The sequence below is a fragment of the Ursus arctos genome, unplaced genomic scaffold (assembly GCF_023065955.2).
Source record: "Ursus arctos isolate Adak ecotype North America unplaced genomic scaffold, UrsArc2.0 scaffold_21, whole genome shotgun sequence".
Lineage (NCBI taxonomy): Eukaryota > Metazoa > Chordata > Mammalia > Carnivora > Ursidae > Ursus > Ursus arctos.
The window spans coordinates 38084289-38110396 of record NW_026622886.1 but is presented as its reverse complement, the minus strand read 5'-3'; the positions used below and the strand labels follow the sequence as shown (position 1 = coordinate 38110396).

The window sequence follows — 26108 nt, the reverse complement described above, 5'->3', positions numbered from 1 at the left end:
GATTACCTCACTGTCTTATAATTTTGTTAACATGGAATATGATTTGGCACCGTCCACACTCAGACCCATCTCCCATCATTTACTGAAAATAGCCTCTGTCATGCTCCAGCCATACCCAAGCCCTTGTCAGTCCCTAAACGTGCCAGCATCATACTGCCAGCCTCTCTCCCTGGAAAGCCCATCACCCCCTCACCCACACAAACACCTTTCTCACTTCTGCTTCCAGCTTGAAAGTTCTCTCCTCTATCCTTGCCCTCCTCTTCTTGGGCCATTCGCACTGTAGCTAACAGTTGGCTTGTCAGTCTTCCCCAGTGGGTTCTAACTGTCTTAATGTCTGTGTATCTTTTAGCACAGTACCTGGCACACAGCAGGTACTTGGAAGGAAGGAAGGAAGGAAGGAAGGGAGGGAGGGAGGGAGGGAGGGAGGGAGGGAGGGAGGAAGAAGGACTAAAATTTCTCAGGGCGTCCTCTAATCTAAGCTAAAAAATATTAGCTTCTAAATCAACCCCCCCCAAGCGAAAGTTAAAGTTTCATCGATCTTGGCAAGTCCTTTTGACAGACAATGGAAATGGAAGACCATCCTCAGAAGTCCGAAGGTTGGGTATTGCGATTCGTCTGGAGAACTCACCAAAAGAAGCATGCAGCGGCTCTCTCTCACGGCACCACAGCATCCCAGGAACCCCAGAATCATGATGACAGACCCCACAGCAATCAAGATGTTCACAGAAACATAGGAGCTAGTGACAGAATCCCCAGAGTTGAGAATCTGAAAATTAAAAAGAGATTAATGACAGAAAATCCCTTTCTTCGAGCTGTTGTTCAACAAATACCCACTGGATAGTTAGGGTGGGCCAGGCCCTAATCTAACACCTTGAGACACTTCGGTGATCTACAAAAGCCAACAATCTCTGCTTTCGAGAGCTTACATTTTATCCAGGTGTTACCTGAATAACATTTCCAACTTACATTTGTCTAAAATGATCCATTGGATGCTCTATGGAAGAAATGCAGTAGGCTTTTTAAATGCCGATTATTGTTAAAAGCTTAGAAGGATAGGTACTTTCCCCCATGATGCGACCCTTGGTTTGCCTATTTTGTGTTTGTAAAGCGTGCATATTTTATGGCAATTTAATTATTTAAATTCGAAAGGCAAGTTCCTCAAACTAACAAGAGACCCAACAATATGAATGCATCTTAAAAAAACATGATGGTGAGCTGAATAAGCCGTATTCAAAAGAGTGATTGCTCTATGATTCCATTTATATGACATTAACTTCGAAATCGGAGCAGTGCTTGACTTGGAGTAAGACAGGAAGGAGAGAAGGAACCGACTGCAAGCGGTGTGAGTAAATGCTTACGGGTTGATAAAAAAGCTCTGCATGTTGATTGTCATAGTGATCACGCAGGTCTATACATTTGCCAAAACAAAAATATTTAAGCTACGAAAACAGGTCTGGTTCTTGATATTCCATATAATTCTATCCCCTTAGTCCCAGAAGGTATATAGTCTTTAGAGTCTTCCAGAAACTCTCCATTTTGCCTGCTCAGCAATGGGATATCGAGGAAAAACATCCTAGGGCTCCTCGTATGGGCTTGGGCTACCCTCCCTGCGTAATTCAGTTCTTCTCTCCAGCAACACACATACTCTTCTTCATCACCTTGGTGATTCCTAGCCTCAAGCCACCACGCGTCGTCCAGGTAAATCACAAGCGAGAAGTGGAGCCCTGTGCCTATACTGCACGTGAGCGCTACTCGGACCTCATCCATCGTGTACGGTCTCTAGCTACTGGGCTATTTCCAGGGAGAGCACGAGTTGTTCCAGTAATTCAGAGGCCCTGCCTCCTCGAATGTGCCGCACAGCATGTGGGGCAGCTCCCTTAACAGGAAATATATTTTAAAAAAATAATAATAGGGGAGCCTGGGTGGCACAGTCATTAAGCGTCTGCCTTCGGCTCAGGGCGTGATCCCAGCGTTATGGGATCGAGCCCCACATCAGGCTCCTCTACTGGGATCCTGCTTCTTCCTCTCCCACTCCCCCTGCTTGTGCTCCCTCTCTCGCTGGCTGTCTCTCTCTGTCAAATAAATAAGTTAAATCTTTAAAAAATAATAATAACTACTAATAATGATGTGTACATTTTTAAAGACTTTATTTTTTTTTAAAGATTTTATTTATTTATTCGACAGAGATAGAGACAGCCAGTGAGAGAGGGAGCACAAGCAGGGGGAGTGGGAGAGGAAGAAGCAGGCTCATAGCAGAGGAGCCCGATGTGGAACTCGATGCCGGTACGCCGGGATCACGCCCTGAGCCGAAGGCAGACGCTTAACCGCTGTGCCACCCAGGCGCCCCATTTTTAAAGACTTTAAAAGCCAGCTCATAGCCTAGAGGAAAGCCTCATTCAACAATCAATAGGAAGGAATGTGCTGACTGTAAAAGCATTAAAACAAAGATTCATATTCTACTCAGGGTCCTCATACATAACAAAGTTTCTAACCCTGGACTAGTCAACTAATCCTGTGGGGCCCCAGTTTCCCATTTATAAAGGAAACTGGGTCAGTGTCTGTGATCGCTGGGGCCTCCTTTGTCTCTAAGAGTCTATGCTTACAGATAATGTTTCAACATACATATTTAGAAAGCTTGGTTATGTCCGAAAGAGTTTTTTGTTCGTTTTTCAGGTTTTTTTGTTTGAATTTTGTTTGCTTGTTCATACTGGGCCTAAGAAATGGGTTTTGTTAATAAACACGCATGGCACCTGGGTCAAAGTAGATTGCATGACAAAAAATCAGCATCAGGAAACCCCATCTACCCACCTACCATCAGACACGGCCTCCCTAGAACATTGTGGCCAGGACAGGTAAACCTGAATGCGTGGGAGAGGGGTAACTCACCGTCTGAGATGTCAGAACTTGGCTTATGGGCCAGACAGAAATAACAGGTCAGATATCTACAGGTGAGACTGGAGAGCGCAGCTAGCATGGGCTTGGCAGGTAAGGAGGCCCTTCTCTAAGATCGGTGTGGGCAGCGCAACCCCCCTGCCAGAGACTGGATGAGGGGGGGGGGTTGGGGGGGGTGTCGCTGTTCCGAGCCCAGCCCAAACAAGTGGCTCTTCTTTCTCAGGCAAGAAATGGAAACCTGAGTTCAGGTGTTCGCTCCAGGAAAGGGGCAGCAGAGTCTTAAAAAGCTGTCTTGGATGAACAGTGTCTTGTGTGTGTTAAGACAAGGGAGAATTTCCAATGGCTGAACCTTGAGGGAGAGGGCTCAGGGTGCTCTGTGGGTTCTAAGAGATCTGCTGAGACAAGAATGGCTGCCCCAAAGGCTTGCCTCAGGGCGCTGCGTTTCCCTGAGGGAAAACAAAGTGTCCTACCGAGAGACACTTTCAGCAGGAAGAGATACGCTGAAAGTTGTGCGCTAAGACCTCCCTGACATCCTTCCTGTTTGCCTTCATGCTCAGCCTTTTCCTTCCGCAACTGTCGCCTACTTCCCCACTACTGAAATTCAGTTCTTTGCAGTCTTGGTTCTTTGTCGCTGACTTCAGACAAAGATAAATGAAGCCAATGTCACAGAAGTCAAGCTGGTTAATGGTGTCCTCCCAGCAGATACAGACTTTCATCCAGGCAGCTGGAGACTCACAGCACAAGAGTCAAAATGTAACCGAAGACGCTGCCTCGCTCTATGAATTCATTCCGTGTCCCCAGATGTGGAGTCCCACCCTTTCAAGGACAACAGTTTCCCTCTAATACATTCAGTGTGTGGAATTTCTTAACAGACTAAACACCAACGTTGTTTACCAGAAGCACTTGGGGGAAAGAAAATGTTCCCATATCAACCAGAAATAAAATAAAATAAAAGACAGGCTGCACACATATCTTAAAAAGGCCAAAGCACCCTCTGAATAGGGGGCTGTTTCATCTCTGTGCTTGATCATGAGTCTGAAAGTCAGACATCAGCTTCTAGACAACAGAGATTCAGCACACCTTCAAATACCCTTCTCCGTGTTCAAACCCAGAGTCCGAGGCCACCAGGAAGTCACAGTTAACATTTATCTGTGTAAGACCATAAATGAAATCCGGATGGACTAGGATGGTACCAACTAGTTGCCACACCTGTCCCCACCCAATTTCTTCACCGTGGGTAGGCGCAGAATAAGGAAGCTGCTAACTGCCATTGTGATTCCTTGGGTTCTCTAAGGGTAGAAAGCAAATTTTAAAAAGAGAAGAGGAGACAGAGACGGAAAGGAGGGAGGAAGGGAGGAAAGGAGCTAGGGAGGGAGGGAGGCAGGGAGGGAGAAAGGGGGGGGGGGAAAGGAAGGCAGGCAGGGAGGAAGAGGCAGAAAAGCCACCCAGTTGAGGAAAGGAGTCATAACAGATGGTAATTTGCTTTTAATCTTGCTTACAACGAGGCTGTCTCCAAAGGCGTTTAGCTTCATCACGGTATAATAAGCTTTTGTAGAAAATACATTACTTTATTGCTGGCTTAATATATCTTAATAATTATCAAATAAGGATCAAAATTCCTCTAACAGGCAGAAACTTTACTTGGGCAAAGAAATACCTTAAAAAGGCCCTGGCACTAGAAGCCGGGATCCTGAATCGTGGCAAGAGCCCAGACCACAAAGAATAAGGGAACTGCCGCGCATGCGGTTAAGAATAATAATGGGGGGGGGGTGGAGTGCCCCTGAGAAGAAGGGGGAGAGAAGAATGGAAGCAGGGGAGCCAGGAAATGATGCCAGCTATTATGTGGGGTAGAACCAGAGGAACAGCCCCGCACGCCCTCCTCCTCTCTCCCTCATGCACTCTGGCGCATTCACAAAGGTGTATGTGGGGTGGAACGGAAACAGCACAGGTGCGAGCCAAAGCCTGGAGCCGGAGTTAACTCTAAGAACTAAATAAACTTCGTCCCGACCTGCAGAAATCTTGTGAAGAGCTCTGCCGCAGGCCGTGGAATGGTGCGTGGTGAAGGAAAGGGGCTCGTGCTGCTCTTATCTAGATAGCAAGAGGCTGGACACCTGCAGCCAATGGCTGAGTTACCGGAGTGGGACCAGCCTCTTACTGTTCTAAGGAGTCACCCTTGATGCCAAGTTGGCACAGGTAATTACCAGCCATCTCTGTACCGTGTGGCCTTTAAAACACAGATTCAAATTCTTCTTCTCCATGAGAACTTCTCATCGTCTTTACTTTTGGACCAGCCTCACACCTTGTACAACAGACATTGTAGCTGGTGCGGAGGAATGGCAGTCTGTACCCTCCAGCTACACTTCAGGCCCCCCTTCTGCCAATAACGAAGGAGCCTGATTTCCACTCTAGCCCCTTCTGACCTCCATATTCATGGCAATCTTCCTATCTTTGAAATAACACCTCTCCTTTCTCCAAAAGGATTAATCCATGCCTAGCACAGTGCCAGGCGCATAGTGAGTAATTTTGATTAATTACATTGAATTAAACTATAAAACCACGTACCAGCACAAAGGAATACATCAAGTACTTAAGGAAAAAGCTAGAGATATATTTCTATTATTATGGTCATTACTTTCATCATTATAAGAGAAATAAATTACTTCGGGAGCAGAGAAGTTTGTATCTATTTACCTCTTGACCATCCTTGCTTACTCGTACCCAAATTGCTGCTCCCAGGATCAAGATGCCACAAAGCTGCAGAAGGAAAAAAAAATGTTAGAGGACAAGAGAGACAAACTGCGACTCTGATTGAACACACCCTTAGACGTCTGGTCACAATGGCTTATCGTTAATTATACATTACCCCTAAAGATATAAATCTGGAATATTCACGTGTAGGTAATTGCTAAAGCATTCCACTAAAATGGGTAAATTTGTTAAGAATAATTCCGTTTCCCGTCCACAGTCCATTCATGGGTCTACAGACAAGAAGTCATCACCACTACAGGGGAGGCAAACGATGATTTTTCATGTTTCAATGCTAACTCTGTGTTTTGCTAGATTATAATATCTGAAAGAGAAGTCACAACAGTTTAAAGACAAAAGATCCTTATTAGGTTCCTGGGTTTGTCTCTGAGAAGCTGTCTTGGACCAAAAAGGAAGAAAAAACGAATTAGCATACATGCCTTCAAGATTCTAGAAGCAAGAAGTTGGGATAGACAGGGAACAGTAGTACATCTGACAAAATCTGCAGGTAAGCAGCAAGGGTTTACAACACTTTTTGTACCCCAATAAACTCCTTTAAAAATAAGCTCTTTTAGGTCGTAAAGCTTACCCAGAGAGGAGGAACAATGAGCAGCAGTACTTAAAACTCTTAAATGCACTTAATGACTTTCCCAGATTATTTAATTTGGACCAAAGCCAACATATAAAATGTGAAACACGTTTTACTTTTGTGTAAGGAAAACCCTTGTCTTTCAGGGTTTGATTTTGTTTTGTGTCATTTCAGATATATATATTATAGCCTCAAAAAAAAATCAAAGATCTATTATTAAAGAGAGATGTCGAGAACAAGTTTGGTCACATAGCAGACACAGCAGCCCTTGCAAGATTTTCTAGACTGTTCTGGCCATGGGGTGCTCTGACAGAGAAATTCCTGAGTCCTCTGAAGCCCGCTGACCTGGTCGTATCATTGCTGTTGTGCACGGTTGAGCCATATGCCTGCAATCTCAAAACAGCCGATTCACTTTTAAAGGCTTCTCATTAAGTCTGCGGTGAACCTAGCGTCAAAGGCTTTGCTAAGGAACAGGGAGTACCATGAGCAACTAAAAAATCAGACTATCCGCGTTGCCTAAAAGATCTCAAAAAAAAAATCATCTAGGTTCAAACCCTTCATTTCAGGTAAAGGGGCTAGACCCCTGAGAGGTAACAGTCCCGTCATGAAAATCCAGCACCGCTCCGAATCCAATCCTGTCCCTCGACAGGCTCCAACTTTTACAAAATAACAAAGGCGATGGAAAACCAAAGCTCTTTCTCAAATCACCAAATAACCTACGCAATTTAAGTATCTTACAGGCACACACTGGCATACACCATAAAATACAAACCACTGAAAAGCCAGCTTTAGAGCCTGAAAACCCTCAGTTTTTCTCCCCCTTTCCACTAGATCCTAATTTTACTTGCAGATGGAGACAAATGCTCGTTTTAGTAGCTCTGTGTTAAGAAATAAGTCGGTAAGGATTTATGTTGAATGATAATGAGACCCCCTGAGATTTTCAGTAATTTACAGCAGTTGGATTTTTGTTTGTTATTTAATTTGTTCACTGATGTTTTCTTTTTCTTCTCAAGTAAATTTACATTGATTGTCTTAATAGTTGCTCTGGTGTTTAGCTTTAACGGAACATAGCATTAATTATCCAAATAGCTATTATGATTATTATCCTTATATTTATGAGACGATCAACGAGAAAACTGTAGGAACTCCTGGAGTCTAAGACTGTGGTTTTTTAAACCCTTAACTTTTTTGTTCGTCTCTATGTGACTTTTTAGTTCACTTTTTCAATGCTTTTAGATATCAAGTCATTGAGAAATCAACGAAATCAACCATATTTATCCTTCAAATGATAACTTTTAATCTTCTCAGCCCCCAAGTGTTGTCCGTAACACTAACTTTAAAAGGAGTATCCATGAGACACTATTACGTACCTATTGAAATGGCCAAAATCTGAAACACTGACAACCCCAAATGCTGACAAAGATGGGGAGCAACAGGCACTCTCATTCAATACTGACAGAAATGCAAAATGGTACAGCCACCTTCAAAGACAGTTTGACAGTTTCTTACAAAACCCAACATACTCTTACCCTATCATCCAGCAATCATGCTCCTTGGTATTTATCTAAATGTATGTCCACACAAAACCTGCAGAAGGATATTTATAGCTGCTTTATTCACAACTGCTAAAACTTGGAAGCAGCCAAGGTGTCCTCCAGTAGGTGAATGAATGGATAAACTGTGGGACATCTAGTCGAGGGAATGTTATTCAGCCCCCCTCCAAAATGAGCTATCGCACCATGAAAAGACACGGAAGAACCTTAAATGCATATTATTAAGTAGAAGAAGCCAATCTGAAAAGGCTATATACTGTATGATTCCGACTATATGACAATCTGCACGAGGCAAAACTATGGGGACACTTAAAAGATTGGGGGTTGCCGGGGGGATACGGAATGAATAGATAGAGCACAGACAATGTTCTAGGCAGTGAAAATACTCTATATAATATTATAATTATGGATACACATCAATGTCATTATACATGTGTTCAAGCCCATAGAACGTACAAAACCCAGAGTGCAACCTAATGAAAACCATGGTCTTTAGGTGGTTATGATATGTCAATGGAGCCTCATCAACTGTAACACATGTACCCTCTGCTGAGTGATACTGATAACGGGGTAGGCTCTGCATGTGTGGGGGTGGGGATATGGGAAATTTCTGTACCTTCATCTCCATTTGGCTGTACACCTAAAACTGCTCTAAAAATTTTCAATTTATTTTTAAATTTACTTTTAAAATTACTTTAAACACTTAAAAATTTATTTTTAAAAAGAAAAAGAAAGAGGGCACCTGGGTGGCCCAGTCAGTTAAGTGTCCGACTCTTGATTTCAGCTCAGGTCATGATCTCAGGGCTGTAAGATAGAGCCCCACATCGTGCTCTACATGAGTATGGAGGCTGCTTAAGATTCTCTCCTGGGGTGCCTGGGTGGCTCAGTCGGTTAAGCATCTGCCTTTAGCTCAGGTCATGATCCCAGGGTCCTGGGATCAAGTCCCACATCGGGCTCCCTGCTCAGTGCAGAGCCTGCTTCTCCCTCTCCCTCTGCCTGCCTCTCTGCCTCTCTCTCTCTCTCTCTCTGTCAAATAAACAAATAAAATCTTTAAAAACAAAACAAAAGATTCTCTCTCCCCCTCTGCCCCTCCCCACCCCACTCTCATGCTCTCTTTCTCTCTAAAAAAGACAGAAAGAAAAAGAAAAGGAAGAATATACAATTATTTCAGAAGTCAAGAATATTTGGCCCAATTTCAATCTTTACAATTAGCTAAATTTTCTTAGAAATTTTGAAGTTGGGGGCGCCTGGGTGGCTCAGTCATTAAGCGTCTGCCTTCGGCTCAGGTCATGATCCCAGCGTCCTGGGATGAGCCCTGCATCGGGCTCCCTGCTCGGCGGGGAGCCTGCTTCTCCCTCTCCAACTCCCCCTGCTTGTGTTCCCTCTCTGTCTCTCGCTGTCAAATAAATAAATAAAACCTTAAAAAAAAAAAAAAAGAAATTTTGAAGTTGGATAAACCCTCATTTCCATTCCTATCTTTTCTTCCAACTTCATCTTAAAAACGAAAGAAACGCATGTTTAGAACATGCCATTCTCACGTTATTGAAGAAATTTACATATAAAAATAATTCTCAATATAAAATTATTAAATTTTATACTGACTTTAAAAGAAAGTAAACTGATATTCTATCAAGAATAATAATTTTAGAGTCATGATTGATAGTAACCTATTTTATCCCAATTGTTACAAGACTGGCTATCATAATGGTTCTCGGAGCCTTTTCCAGTTTGGCTTTAGGTATTTGTGCCCCAGCCTTCTTATACAGTTTAAATAATTGAGAGTATAAATTAAGATGTAAGTATCTAGATCTGTCCTACTTTCTGTTGACGAGGTTGTAAAAGGAAATGAGATGGTACTTTGGGCCCCAGCTCAGCAGACAGTGGACACTGCAGAACTGACCGGGCCTACTGCCCCCAAAGCCCACCTTCTGGTTTCTCCCTGAGGGCAGTCGTTGTGATTATCACTCAACTCCTATTAGGCATCTTTCTTTTTATGGGATTAGGATGCAGATGGTCTGAGCCAACATTCTAAGAAATTAAGTAATGCTTTTGATGTTTGCTTATAGGCGTGCTATGGACTGAATTATATTTCCCCTATATTTACATGTTAAAGCTGTACCCTGCAGTGTGACTGTATTTTGAGATAGGGCTTTTAGGAGGTAATTAAGTTTAAATGAGGTCATCAGGGTAGGGTCCTAATGCAAGATGACTGGTGACCTTATAAGAGAGGAAGAGATCTCTTTGTCTCTGTCTCTGTCTATGCACGATGCGTGGAGGAAAAACCATGTGAGGACACAGCAAGAAGGCAGCCATGTGCAAGCCAGTAAGAGAGCTCTCGCCAGAAACCAAATTGACTTGGTGCCTTGATCTTGGACTTCCAGCTGCCGGAACTCTGAGAAAATTAATTTCTGTTGTTTAACACACCGAGCCCATGGTACTTTGTTATGGCAGCCCAAGCCAACCAAGGGCACAAGCCGAAAACTACAGAGTGCCAGGAAGAGAAAGGGAAGCACCATCTAGAGCAAAGATAAATGGTATAGAACCAGCTGATTTGTCCTCTTCTCAGACAGGTGTCTGCCAATCATCCCTACTCCCTCCCTCTCAATTCTACCTTTTGATTTTATCACAGTGTATTTGAAAAGTGTTGAAAATGGAAAAAAGTACAGAGCACTCTGCTAGGGGGATGTGTGGATCGCAAGCTCTATCATTATTGGCCCAGAATGGACACTTTTTAGATAAGCTTAAGGGAAAGCTTCCTCTGCTGCTCCTGAAAGGTTATAAAAGAATAAGAAAATATCCACATGGATAACCTGGATAACTCCAAGATTTGTTTTTATAGTAATCCCACACCACCGCTGGCCATGAATGCAGGAGGCAAGGAGTCCAAGAGCCCTAACATTTTAGGACAGTACTACTGTTGCTGAGTTTCAAGTTTCTTTTTTTAATAAACATTTATTTGAAAGTCTAGTTCCATGGCATTGTGGTAAGATGATGCAGAGCACGCCATTTTGCCTGTGAGAATTTTTTTATATTAATAATCTTTTTTTTTTTTTTCCATTTACTGTGTCCTCTTCTTCAGCAATACAAATTGTTCTGGTTTTCCATTCTCTATTCTACCGTCTTCCACCTCATTTATCTCTTTCTGATTTTCCTCTGGGAGGGTTTCTCAATTTGGGATTCTATCTCACTGTCTCCATTTAATGTTCCCGGAGTGGATTTTAACTCTGTCATCGGGTTTCTGGTTTACATGAAGTATTTCTTTAGTTTATCCATTTTTCTTTTCACCCCATTCTATGCTTGTCCCGTTAGCTTTTTCTTCTCTCGTGGCCTCCATCGTCTCTCCATCGTCTGTTTCATAGGGAGCTGCTTCTGCCATTGCACTGCAGATGCCAATTTCTGGATCCTTTTTCCATGATGCTGGAGTTTCTTTCAGGGATGTGTGCTCGTCCTCTAAGGTTTCAGAGTGACTTTCCCTGTCACCTGTTCAGCAGTCTTTATTAGGACTTAGGCTGGATTTTCCCTTATTTGTCCTTAAATAAGATGAGACCCATTCTGATGTATTATTCACCGAGAGTAGGGTCTGCTTTGCGCTTCACCTCAGTCTAATGACATGGGTCACGATAATTCTCAGACCTCCTGTTGGAGGAGAGCTTGCTGGGCCTTCTTTCTACAGGCATGGCCTAATGCAGCTCCGATTTACGAACCTGGCTTCTAACTCACTCACTACCCGCTTTTCTGGTGTTCTACACCAGTGGAGTTAATTAAAAATTTCAATTCTCAGCAGTCTCTGTCCTCACGGTTTTTCAGGCCCCAATGACTGATTATTTGTTGTTATCAATGAGTGGTAAGCACAGAGCCAAGTTCTCTATAGTTGCCTTCATGTGTCTCTTCTGAACCCAGTAAGTAAGCCAGACACCCAGTACAACTGCTGCAAATTCTAATTTTAAGTAGCTCTAAATTTAGGAGAAAGAAATCAACCACGTTTCTTTCTGACATAAATAGGGTCTGGGTAAACGTGCCTCAGGTTATCTTTGCTGCGCTAAAGTATAAAATCACTAAAATGTACATAACTTCAAAATAAAGAGAGATGGAAGGCCAGCATCTGATTAGTATCCTAATGTTTCTGAATCATAGAATGGATGCAAATTCAGGGGGCACCTGGGTGGCTCAGTTGGTTCAGTGTCTGCCTTCTGCTCAGGTCGTGATCTCAGGGTCCTGGGATCGAGCCTCTTGTCAGGGCTCCAGGTTCGGGCTCTCTCTCCCTCTGCCCCTCCCCTTACTCATGCTCCCTCGTGTTCTCTCTCTCTCAAATTAAAAAAAAAAAGTTACAAATTCAGGAATGTTTTTATCACTGTGTCAAAAGTACAACCCGCAGACCCGTACATGTATTTGCAGGGCCTGGAGCAAGGACACAAAGAACAAACAGGCCACTGGCCTCTATACTGAGAAGTTATCATTCATGGTAATAAACATATATAAAATGTTTCCTATCATCCGACCTTGACAAATGTACCCACTTATTGACTTGGAGGACAAGATTTGATTTCAAGGGGCGCCTGGGTGGCACAGTGGTTAAGCGTCTGCCTTCGGCTCAGGGCGTGATCCCGGCGTTGTGGGATCGAGCCCCACATCAGGCTCCTCGGCTATGAGCCTGCTTCTTCCTCTCCCACTCCCCCTGCTTGTGTTCCCTCTCTCGCTGGCTGTCTCTATCTCTGTCGAATAAATAAATAAAATCTTTTAAAAAAAAAAAAGATTTGATTTCAAATTCTCTGACTCCTCGGAGTCGGCTATCAGCAGGGCACGGTGGCCTGGGGAGAGTCGCCCTGCCCCTGGCCCTCACTCCAGGCTCTGTCTTGAACTCAGAGGGACAAAACAGGAATGGCTGTGGACCCATCAGCCTGCAAGCCAGCACTGTTCCAACCTGCTCCCATTCGGGCAAACAGCACCGCCTTGATCACACCATGGAGAAGGGTCTGTGCAGACCCTGGAAACAGGTTTGGAGCCATTTGGGCAGGGAAATTGGGTGTCTCAAGTCTCCAGCGTGGAGGCCAGGTCCAGGGTTAACACAGTTCTCTAGCCCCACGGATTCCTTGCCCCAGGAGGCCAGAGGAGGGCTGGAGTAGGGCTAAAATTATATTTCAGTTTTAAAAGCCAATTACATATAAAATATTACCACGCCAGACTCTAATATTTTAAATTAAAAAGCAGTATGATGGTGGGAATTGGGGGAAATTGCATTAATTGAATAATAATGCATGTGAGTCCTTGGTTATAGGCTCTCAGAAAGTATCTTATTTAATATTTACAATTAACTCTGCTGGATAAAATTGTCATCCTCATTTTACAAATACAGAGACTGGGGCACAGAAAAGTCAAGGAGCATATTCCCGGCCACACAGCAATATGGAGTGAAGTCAGGATTTGAATCTCAAGTCTGTCTGCTTACAAAATATGCTTTCCTTCTTTCCATTCCCCTGGTCTGTGCTAGAAGAATTTCTGCCTCCATATTTCTTGCTATGTTATTTCCTCCACTGTTTCACAATCTACCACTGCAACTGATTTCTCACTATGCAGAGTAGTTTCGTATTTTTGTCTCATAAAAATGTCCATACAATGTTGGTGGAAATGTCTGTTTCTTAAACATTTCTTTAACGTTATTCTGAATTCTTTTCTATGCCTTCACTCATTTAACCTTCCCAACGACTCCATGAAGTAGATACTACTAACCCCCAGTTTTATAGATGAGGAACTCTAAAGCACAGAGAGATTAACACATTTCCCCAAGGTCACACAGCTAGCGATGAAGGAGCTAAGGTTCAGCCTTAACTCTCAACTGGTGCTTGGATGCCTTTTGTCATGGTTATAGTTCCACACAGACTGCATAGTGGCAGGAAACCACTGTATTTACCAAGTTCACACATTCCAGCCATCGTCAGGTCTTTATCCTGGGAGATTTCATCAACTGATGGAATGAAATATCACTGGGCCTGATTTTTTTTTTAGCTTCCCCTATCTCAGTTATGTCTGCCTTGACTCTCTTCATTGCTCTCAGCACAGCCAGCCAGGAGACCCAGGCACCACATAAAATACGACGAGGAACATCAAAATTGTGGTTCCTGGACCGTCTCCAAGTTCTGACTTCCTTCTGCTCTCTTCAAAGAGCTTCAGGCACCAGCATCCTGCAGTTGCTGATACATTTGGCTTTTACAACCTGGCTCCTCCTTCTCACCTTACCTCATTTGGGTTTGGTCACGTGATCTCACTCCGCTTTCCTTGGCACAGAGCTGGACTCTCCATAGCTACCTCTCCGCCTCTCCTGGCGGTTCCCTTGCATCCCTGGGCCGAAGGCTGTGTCCAGTGCTTACCCAGAACAACTACCATACCCCAGCATCTATAACACCTCCCAGCCTGATCTATTTGAGAGGAACAGAAGGAAATTTGGGCGGCTCTTCTGTTCTGACACAAGACTTGGAGAAATAGATTTTGTACCTGGAATTAATCCATTCTCCACAGCACCTCCAATTCACGGTGACTTGCATCAAACGCTAGCCTCAGTGGTTAAGAACGATTTCCACTTTTACATGTTTTTCTTCAATTGCTAGTTCTAACAAATGGAAATTGCCGCATATTTATGTGACGTATCTCAAGTTCTCTCCCAAAAGAAACTGGTATGTTTAGCTTACATGAGCATACGCATATCTCAGAGATATTTCAACATCTGGCCCTACTTTGCAAAAGCTTAGTTTTGCAAGTTACGCCAGAAAGAATGCATTTGAACACATACAGCCACATATCTATAAGAAAACCACATCAGTGAGACCGTTAAACTTTTTGCTTAAGTAAACATTAGGAATGTGACAAATCGCTAATTTCCTATGAAGGATCATAAAATTCCAACGGAGAACTCTGGGTTGGGGATGGGAGAGTAGAAATAGCTGTGGTTCCCTAATCCCAGGGACTCCTGCTGTCTAAATTTTGAATGAAAATGAAAATATTGACGTCACCTGTTGGCTGAGAAGTGATCACTGGTCTTTACTGCCATCGCTCTTACTCCAAGACTCCATTTCGGGACGAGTCATATAGAGAATGTAGGTCACGCCAATATGCTGACGGACAGTACAAGCCTTTTGACCCCAGGGAAGTAGAAATATCTAACTGAAATCTGATGCATCTGAAAGACTTTGTCTTCATTACCAGAAAAGCAAAGAGATAATGGCTACCATAAAATAATCAGAGGGGGGCGCCTGGGTGGCGCAGTAGTTAAGCGTCTGCCTTCGGCTCAGGGCGTGATCCCAGCGTTCTGGGATCGAGCCCCACATCAGGCTCCTCCACTGGGAGCCTGCTTCTTCCTCTCCCACTCCCCCTGCTTGTGTTCCCTCTCTCGCTGGCTGTCTCTGTCAAATAAATAAAATAAAATGTAAAAAAAATTAAAATAAAAAATAAAATAAAATAATCAGAGGATCCGGGGAAAGCAGTGACAATATCTGAGTACAGCACAGTACAGATCTCTAATTGTAAATATATAATCCTGGACCTATAACATGCCTCTTGCCTAATCTGTCTTTGTCATTTCACCTTAAAATTCAGATTTCAAATCCCTGAGTAGCTTTTAAGGAAACAGGGACCTCTGATGTAGTCACAGTAGCCATCAGCACTTTTTATGCCATTGTATACAACAGATATATTTTAACAAGTTCATAATTTGAAGATTGCTACTAGGTTATTTTGGAACATCTTACTGAAAAAAGAGCTATGCATTTATTAGCATATTCGTATTTTGGCTGGTTTAAATGGCCCGTATACACTTTGTACCATAGAAAGACAACGGTTGTCCTTTTTTCAAAAACAAATCTCAGGACTTCTTGAGGAAAAAGTTGATTCCAGGTCCAGGGCAGGAACTAAGGAAGTAAGCCTGGAACATCTTGTCATACCAATGGGGAAGAAGTTATGCTATTAAGATCATGTCAAAAGGACTCAGGAGTCAACTTGAAGATGCTTCCCAATGGCCAAAGATAAAATAAATTGCATATCAACAAAGGAAAGGATGGCGATGGAGTTTAAATCTATTATTTCTTAAGAATACTTACAGAAATTCTTGCTCATTACTGTTGCATGATACCAGAAAATTAACTCATCACTGAAATCGGTTAAGTAAAGGGTAAGAACCATTTATGCTGCCTTTTTTTTTTTTTAAATAAAAACTGGGTACTACTGGTAACCAATCAATACCTGCTGGGGTTCTCTTTATTGAAAGTAGTCCAGCTCATACATGAAGAAAGGGTGATGGAAACAGGGGATCACCAACTGGAACTCTTAAGGGACTGTGTCTAGGTTCTCGAGCACCGGGGCAACAAGCATCACAAAAAGTGACTCGGTCAACCAGTATGGGCCTCCTGATGGAAGAACTCAGTATCACTTCGAAAGTAGGTGTGCTCCCCCCAAATAACAAGCTGAATCTCTTCAAGCTGACAAATGCAATCACTAGATTAGAGAGAATACAGGGGACAGGGGAACATGATAAACTATACCACGGTGTGCAAAAAGCAAACTCCAGACTGTGGGAAATGTGGTAAGACCGACAACACACACATCAATCCATAAAATTTCAAGGGCGGGGTGGGGGGTCAAAAGAGATTAAGATGGAAGGAGAACCTCAATATGAAAATTGGAATACAGGATATATCAACCAATGGCAATGTGTGCACCTTATTTAAATTCTGAAATATCCCTAGACAGGTATTTGATAATAGATTAAGAAATTCTTATTTATTTTTCAGGGCGATAAGGACACTGTGGTTACATTTTTTATTTTAAAGAATTACTTCTTTTTTAGAAATATATACCAAAATATTTACAGATGAAATGATCTAGCTGGGATTTGCCTCAAACTGATATAGGTGAATGAGAGCCTGCACACAGAAGGATTGCCTTGATGTCCTCACGGTTGGAGCTGGATGATGGGGTTCATCACCCTTTCCTATTCTATGAAATGTTCAAAATTCTCCATAACAAAAAGCTACAAACAAAACCAATCAAAGTTCATAGGCATTCCTTTGTTTATATTCTACTCTCAAGGTTTAACCAATTTTAAATATTTCAAAGGAAGAAATTTATCAGGACTAACTTCAAAAAACTGGCATATTTTCATGATCTATACTTAATATTTGCAAAAGCAGTCTGTTTTTCTAGGAAAAAGAAGAAGTAAAGGGACAAATCTTATTTATTTTATTTTATTTCTTTACATACTCATTTACTCACTTCACCAATATTTCATCTGTACTCATCGGGGCTGCTGACACTGAAGGAAAAATCATTCTGTACAACAAGACTGTCTTCCCGTAGTTCAGTTTAATTAGGTACATCATTGTTTTAATAGAACAGAAGTGCACCAACATATAGATACCAGCTGCCTGTCTACTAAAGGTAATCAGGTAAAGAACAAAACCAGAACTCTCTCCTGCCTACACTGCATAAGCCTTTTCTTTTTTAAAGATTTTATTTATTTATCAGAGAGAGAGAAAGAGACAGAGTACAAGCAGGGGGAATGGCAGGCAGAGGGAGAAGCAGGCTCCCTGCTGAACAAGGAGCCGGATGTAGGACTCGATCCGAGGACCCTGGGATCATGACCTGAGCCGAAGGCGGACACTTAACCAACGGAGGCACCCAGGGGTCCTGAGCAGAAGCCATTTTTTAAATTCAGTATACAAAATGATTTTTTCATTTAAGGATATTGGGCTATTTCTACTGATTTACTTCTGAACAATCTTTACTTGCACCCTATAATACTAAAAATGATAATGTCAATTTCCAACATCCCAGCCTACCTTTTACCTTTTGCCTTCCATATCTTATTTTCCCATTTTCTAACACTTAATGCTACTTATCAATTTATTCGCTAATGTCACCAGGCTTTCAAAAAACCCCATAAGACCTGCAAAAATACCAACCCTATTGATTAAGAGGTGGGGTAATGACACATCGAAATACTGACTTTTTTAACCTAGTTAACTAAGTTCAATTTTTCCGGGATTAAATAATTGTATTGTTTCCCTGTCAAGTTTTTTATGACCCACTGTTTCTTCTTCGGGTCTCTGAAAATGATCCCTTCCTCATGTCTCTCCTCTGACACCCCACCATTCACCTGTTCCAGACCCAGATGTAAAGATTAGGATTCAGGGGCTGGGCTCCAGTGGAATCAAGACCAAATTTTTCCCACAACGTCCTTAAACTAGGGAGGCCTGCATGGTCTACAACTAAGAACAGTTGTCCTTTAATTAGGGGGTATTTTTTTCCTCTGTGATTGTTTTACAACAATATCAAAACATTTATGAAATGTTTACCCTCACAGATCCTGAAGTCCACTTTCTTGAGTCATTGGCTCACTTTCAATTACTGAAATATCCAAAGAAAGAACAAACAAATCCAAACAAGTACATGGAAAATACATTTTCCTCCTCCTCCTATTTCTCTAGCGCAGTCTGTTCTCGGTTATGATATTTGTATCAAGGTCCCCTTTCTTGCCTAAAATTGATAATTAGAAAAAAACCAAAACACTTACCCAGAACAAGAAGTTGAAGATAAACATCGAATATTTTAAACAGCCACTCACACCTGCCATGTCGGCAAAGGGTCAGGAATCCAGATGCGTGAATGTAACTGTTCCTTGTAGGACTGTCCAGCAATATGCTCTGGAGTAATTTGCCCGCAGAGATTTCTGTGCCCACGGCTTCGGAGCAGAAACAGAAAGCAAAGGAAGGGTGGAGGCGAATAATCCAGTTATTAAAGTGGATAAAAAATTAACCCACACATTTAAATATCGCCAGGGCTATCACCGGGCGAGTATGTTCTTTCGCTTGTCATGGCTCCTGGGGAACTGGGCCAGGATATTTATGATCCTTTCTCAAAAACTGCCTCCTCTAAAGTAAACAGATATCAAGTTAAGGAGTGGCGCTGGATCAGAGAGAGAGTGGCACAGCGATACTAGGTTGCTGGATTTCAGAAACCACAACTTGACTTCCCTGCCCTCCGCTTCCACTATAGGAAAGCAAGACTGTTTTGCTCTGAGATAAAGGGGCATTTGCATTGCATTTTCTCAACAATGCAAAATTTCTCCCAGGGACAATAAAATCTGTTTAGAAATGTACAAAATCTGAAGGCTTGCCCCAGTCACCCTTCCTCCTGAGCCCCAGCATAGTGGGAACAGCCATGGCATGTACCCACCTTCCAAAGCTCCTCAACTACTTCAAACAAGCCCACGGAGCTGCTACGAGGGCAGCATAGATAGGGGAAGTGAGCAGGGAGACACTGCCCTGCCTATTACAAGACCATTCAGCTTTTATCTTTGTTTGTTTGCAGTGTAAAGGGAGAAAAAATAAATTCTCAGGAGTCACTCTCTGACTGCCTCATTGTGTTCATTTTATAATGTGTACCCATTTTGATAGCTCAGTTTATTGTTAAGGCGGGCACCGCACTTCCCTTCCCCTCGTAAGTTACATCCAGCCACAGCTCCTCTCCACCAACTCGGTTTCTGGACTGCTGGTCCTCTTAGACAAAAAAATTCAAAATGAGAAGGTGGTCATAGTTCCGTGACCATAGATTGTACAATTTGTTTCTAGTGCTAATAGAAGGCAGCTGTGGCAGGTAAAAGGCAAAATTCTCTGACCTAATCAGGGAGGTGTGGACTGCTTTTGTATAAACAATTGGGGTCATGCTAGTTTCCACATCCTGTGTCTAAAAGGGAGTTCATTTCTCCCTGAAGAAAAGAACCCTATATTTCAAAATGTCACTGGGGAAAATAATTCTTCAAAATCTTTGTCAGTTCTGTACAATAAGCAAATGTGGACCTGTAAGAAACTGGGTCAGTTAAAAGAATATTTTTCTACTTTTCACTAACATACAAGGGTGCTCTTGAAACAATCCCACTCCCTGACTATAAACACAATGTATTTTTATTTGTATGAGCATGTATGTGTGAAGTGATAGTGTGAAGGCCAAATTTATGATTAGTTCAAAAATAATGGTTTAATATTTAAATAATCATGAAAATTGTTGGTGTTCTATGCTGTTTCCTCTAGAAAATGGAAATAATCTCACAAACTTCTACTGAGATATTAAATGTGGATAGGATTATCGAAGCTGAAAGAAGAAAGAGGCTTTGATTGGGCGAAAAACGGAATGGATTTGGGTCCTAGAAATGATTATCAGTTAGAGATAAAAATCAAAAGAAATATATAGATAAAAATGCTGTTTTGTCAACAAGAATGTATTGAGTACTTACCAAATTTCAGTTTAGAATACATTTTTTTAAAAGGATATACTCTTTAGTTAAGTTGCTAGTGAACCCTGAAACACAAAAATCAATGGATACGTTTTATAGAAAAATTACTCTTTGTAGAAGACTCCCCAGTCCAGTTCGAAATCTATATGAAACAGTTCACTCCTCTGAAATCCTATCCCAGTAAATTTTGTAATCACACAACATTTACCCAAGCTAATCTTGTGGAGTCCCTTTGTATTCTTCTTTCTTTCTTGCCTGGTATCCAATCACTGCCCATAGTCCGCTGAGCTCCGGAATTTCCTTCAAATCTGATTCCTCTATCTCTCCTTTAGCTACTGTCATTATTCAACTGTTATCGTCTCTCATTCCACCAGAATCTTATTAGTTTCCCTGCCCATCTCTTTCCCCTCCTATCTGCCTTAGAACTCCAGAATTTTCCTTTTCATTCCATAATTCTCTTCATAAATACTTATTGACTATGCAATTCCTCTGATTAAAAACCAATCTAAGGATGATTTCCTGTCACCTACAGGATACATTCCAGACTTCTTAGAATGGCACGGACAGCACAGGATAGGCAGGCCTCTACCCGCCTCCCAGAACTTTCTCCTGTTCCTCTCTCTCTGGGCAGCCTCTACTCCTAGGCTCCATATCCATGAAATTAATTCACAGGACCAGACTATATCTTGGGATTTTATGACTCTGTGTGGTGTCACAGAATTCTAGGGAACTACCAACATGTTACACCTTGCCCCTCCCAAAAGATTAATTATTAAGTAAAGAAAAATATTTTCTTTATTTCAGGACTTGTCAGAACCCTAAACTGCTGATATTCTAGCAGGTGACAAAATACATAGGAATTCCCAAATGAATGTGACCCCAGAAAGTATTTTGGAAAGACATATCCTTGAACCAGTGTTACAGCACTTACTTATAGAAATGCTGACCCAGACAAACACCCACATTTTATACATAAAAAACGTGAAGCCCTAGGAGACTGAGTAGCCCAAGTCCACAAAACTGGCTAATGACAGAGCTCTTTAGCCCTAGACAGGAGGTCTCATGATGATCAGATCAGTATTCTGTCCACTTGCACCAACCATGTCTTGAGTTATGTCATATGATTATAAGATGAGTCAGTTACCACCTTAGATCTTGAGAAGTTGTTCTCTAGCAGATATTTAACAGTGGGGGGCAGAGGTAGGGAGGGGCTGGGGAGTGTCAGTATTATATCTTAGACCCAGCGAAATGCCAGGCCAGGAACAAGAGGCAAAGGAGAGCAGGATATCACAAGAAATGACAACTGAAGAAAAGAGCTGAAGAAAAGTCTAATAAATTAGATAAAGGTTTCCTAATGCGGCCGTTGTGCCAATTATTATCACTTGTAGTAAATGCACAGGGTAAACTAACACAAGAGGAGGATTCAAATCCAGTTAAGCATGAAAATTCTCCACAAGGCAGTCATAGTAGACCAGGTTTTGATAGCAGTATCAGGACCCTGGCAGGGAGAAGAGAGAGAGGGCTTCCTTGTGTTCAGAGTAGAGAAAAGGGCATGAATAAAACCATCAGGTCCAGCATTTTCTCAAGGTCATCAAGCAAATCAGGCATGTATTTGGGACTCGAACTGGAAAGCAGACATAGAATGGAGGTTCATTTTCCACCATGATATCATGTTTCCCTCTACAAGATACACCCAATAATTCATTCAACAAGTGCACTGAATGCACTACAATATATAGGTGTTGGAGATACAGCAGTTTACAAAACAAGATAAAAACCCCAGCCTTCATGGGAAATTGTATACAATAGATGTACAAATATATTGGGTAACTAGATTTTGGAAACAAAAATATAAAAAGGAAGTTATCTTCCCACTACAACGTGAATATAAATAGATGCTCTTTATTATTATTTAAAGGTAAATTAGATAACATATTCAAAAAATGTGCCATTTAGCAATTCATTCAACAGATACTTATTGAACACCTACTATATTCTGAGCCCTGGGGATATGGCTCCCGATCTCCTAAAGTTCGCACACCAGAAAGGAAGATGACTTCCTCTTTGTATTTTTGTTTCCAAAATCTAGTTACCCAATGTATTTGTCATTGGTGTACGTACTGAAAAATCAAGTCATGTGTTTATTTTATTTTAAAGATTTTATTTATTTGAGAGAGAGAGCAGAGCAAGGGAGAGAGAGCATCTGAGCAGAGTGGGGTGGGGGGGAGAGGAAGAGGGAGAAGCAGACTCCCCACTGATCAGGCGGAATCACACGGAATCATAACCTGTGAACTGAGCCAAAGGCAGACCCTTAACTGACTGAGCCACCCAGGCGCCCCTCAAGTCATGCATTTTAATGAAAAGATTATATTCAATTTATCTTATATATTTTCCCATTATCACTGTCACTGTATACTCTATGGGTTTTTTAATGGCATTGTGGATATTCATTTCCTCAAAGGCTGATAGCGGTAGCAAGAAAAATGACGAAGTTTCTCTTCCTTATGACTACTTAGGTGTGGGTGTGGGTGTGTCATGAAGACATGAGGTCATACATTATAAACAATTAGAGTGAAGAGAAAGTTCTAGTACTCTTTAGCATTTCTCATTTTGAAAAACTTTTTTCTTATTTTCCGAAAATGGAGGTTGCTCACTTACAGGTTTTATGATTCCTTTTACAGGAGCAGAGCCTTGGCTCTTGTCCTCTAGTCCAATTCCAGCATTCCCAAGACCGACATTTTTCTTCTGCTTTCATGTGAACATAATGCTCTATGCTTCCTATCCTGTGTGCTTACGGAGCCTAGCTCATAAAAACCTCTTGCATATTCCCACTGGGGATGGGGAGCATCTGGTATGAGAATGATCTGTCTTCTTCCTTTGCAGGACATTTTGAAACAAGAATATCTATTTGAAGTATTAATTCCAGCTCAAAAATAAAGTGTGACTTGGAATTGTCTTTGCAAAGTAGCAAGACAGTGCTCGTGAACAATGGATAGCCAATATTCTTCCTCTTTTACAGATATTTTTACTCTAGAATAGTCATGATTTGTACCTAGACATAAAGTCACTAACCATATAGGTTACAAAAGGAAAAATATGAAAATATGCATCAGGAAACAGACTTTAGGTCACTAAAATCAGTTTTTTAAAAAGGTTTATTTATTTGAGAGAGAGAGAGAGAGAGAACGTGAGCAGGGGGAGAAGCAGAGGGAGAGAAAGAATCCTCAAGCAGATTCCTGCTGAGCACGGAGCCTGACACAGGGCTCGATGCCAGGACCCTGAGATCATGACCTAAGCCAAAATCAGTAGGACATTTAACCAACTGAGCTACCTAGGCACCGCACCAAAATCTATTTTTTAAGTGTTTATTAGTGAAGACTGAGGCAAAATGGTACAATGATTAAAAATGCAGTTTTTGACCATGATGGATCAAAGATGCCCATGAGCTCTGAGACCTCAGTGCAGTGTTTATACTTCTTTCATGCTTGCAGCAAGATGAGAAAGAGGCCAGCTGCTGGGGGGTCCAGGGTCAGGTCCTTGGTTAGGCAGCCCCCGAAGCTCGGCTTTGCCAGCCTTTCCTGAAGTCATCTGCTTCTGAGGACACTTTAGATGATCTCACAGGAGCCAGGATGTCAATTTCTTAGTTTATCATGAGAAACGTACCCATGAAGCCATTGAGCATAAGACAGTGGCTGATCAGAAAATCCTCTCCCTCTAAGAAAGCAGGAGAAGCCAGAGCACACACAGATGGTTTCTTGGAGGGTAAATTCGGTAACGGAGTCGGTGGATGCATTGCTGAGATTTAGTAGTCTGGTGAGTCTAGAACCGTGTCAGGAATCCAACAGCTGTACCCGCCAAATGACGCTCTCGGTGGAGGCAGCACCCTCTCAGTGAATACTGCTGTGACAAACCACAAATTCCTTTTCCTCCAGGTGGCCCTCTCTGCACCCTGTTCCGTCTGTGCTTTCTCTGTGGTCACAGTCTATCCCCAGGCAAGGGGATGTGAACCTTGAGTATCCACTTACCCGACCACAATTACAATTCAGTCCTGCTTCCAACATGGCATTTGAATTGCATTTTAGATATTTCTAAAATTCCTCACTTAAAAACGACTGCTCTCTTGGTCCATGCCTACAGATTTTACTAGTTGATCTCTCAGAGATCAATCTTATTTTCCTTCTCTCCAAAGCAGACGTGTGCCCATGTACGGACTAGAATACTCAACAGGAGACTGAAGACTACAAAGCAGAGCTTTGTAATCACCAGGCCAGGCTCGTTGGATACTCTATTTTTGTGCTGCATATTTGCCCGGCTGTTTGCTTTTTAAGTTTAAAGTGTAAATGCCAACCTGTTTTTCCCTGAGTTCTCTCTGAATCAGTTCTTTGTTTGGTCGGTTCACAAGGTACACATTCGCTGCCAGGCACGATTAGGCTTTGAGGTAATAGTGATTAAGAGGCAGGGAAAGGAGTAAAGGCCACCAACACAGAATTTAAAAAAGAAAAAGAAAAAATAAGAGGGTGGGGACGTTTAATGCTTCTATCAGACACCGGCTTCTCAAACTGAAGGAGCCAACAAAATGTTACACTGAATTTAACACAGGCTGATCCCATGACTGGTCAGAAATAAACATAGACATTTTACTCATAATGCTAATTAGGATCTCACAAGCGGCTGATTCTAAATTAGAAAGGTTTATTCAACCTCACACAGTGGGAATGTATTGCACGGCTATTCTGGCTCCCAGGAGAAAATAAAGTAACAGAAAGTCACTGTAGAAGGTCATTTACGAGGAAATCCCAGACTTCCATTTCACACCTTTATAAGAAGCAACAAAATGTATCCCAAATTAAGCTCAGGTAGAAAACAACTCAGACCTGTCTTGAATTTTTTTTTTTTTTTTAAACCACAGAGAGTCCTATTTAGATTTGCCCCGCTCACTTGAAAGGCTTGATTTTTCCCTTACTGTGAGAAGGCAAAAGAAGCTGAGAGAACCAGAAAACCCATGGCTGAACCCCTAATACCACGGTTCCTGAAATAAGAGGGCCTGGCGGCATTTTCTTCGCTATCACCCCGTATAAATGGATCACCCCAATTTCAATCCATAGCAAATAAAAGCACACATATTTAAGAATCTAATATCTAAACACAATCTTTCCAGAAATGGAAATTTCTCCTAGAACTCTCTTCTAGTTCCTTTCTTCATTTATATTCGGGTATTAAAGCATCCTTCCCTAAACTTTCCCAATAATTATTTTACTATGAATACACTGATTGATTCAGAAAATGCTCCGTCCATAAGCCAATGGTGTGAGGAAGTCAAAAAAATTTTAAATAAGCTACTCTTGGGGTCATTCAAGTGCCTATGGGTAAGAGAAAGGGGAGGAATTATTTTGCTTTATGCAGAATCAGGTTGACCTCTAATTTAGCCTATACTAATCATTAAACCTTAAGAAAATACTCTAAAGGAGAACTCACTGACTTTTTTTTTTTTAATTGTGGAATGGACGCAGACTCTCTCTGCATATAATTTATTTATACCATTTTCATGCTCGAGGCTTCAGATAGCCAGAGAATTCCCGTAAGTGCTCTGCTCTCTCTCTTCTTCGCTCTTCATGCTCTCTTGAATCCTTGAGCTTATAAAGCCAGGACGACTGGCCGAGCCAAGGCCCCTCAAAAAGGAATGTGCAAATCTGGGAACACATTCCAGGGTTTCTAGCTACCAGTTCAGGGCCTGATGTATAAGAAGTATCAGCCAGAAATTTCAAGTTTCTCGAGAATCACAGATTCTCAGCCAATCCCCTCAGGAGCTTTCTGAGAAGGAAATAGTTCATAAAGCAATTCTCTGTGCAGTAAAAGATTATGTCACTCCCATGCTTTGAACCCTCTAATGGATTCCCATCACAATTAGAATGAAATCCAAAGCCACACAAGATGGGTCCTTGGCTGCCTCACTGACCTCATTTCCTCCCTCTGTCTCCCTCACTCATGCTGCTCCAGCCACGGTGGACTCCTTGCAGATCCTCGGACTTGCCAAGCGTATCCCCAACTCAGG

At 42.0% G+C, this 26108-nt stretch overlaps 1 protein-coding gene across 2 annotated transcripts in view; it reads right to left on the bottom strand.

Moving 5' to 3' along the window:
• TSPAN8 (tetraspanin 8) overlaps positions 1 to 26108 on the bottom strand; it is a 221067-nt gene that overhangs the window by 13482 nt on the left and 181477 nt on the right. For both annotated transcript variants that reach the window (XM_057316262.1, XM_026500024.4), the window contains 3 exons: positions 18338 to 20121; positions 5584 to 5646; positions 629 to 766 (listed from right to left, as the gene is read on the bottom strand). In XM_057316262.1, coding sequence (XP_057172245.1) covers positions 629 to 766; positions 5584 to 5646; positions 18338 to 18397 — 261 coding nt within the window. In that variant the 5' untranslated portion in view covers positions 18398 to 20121. The remainder of the gene's footprint in view (positions 1 to 628; positions 767 to 5583; positions 5647 to 18337; positions 20122 to 26108) is intronic.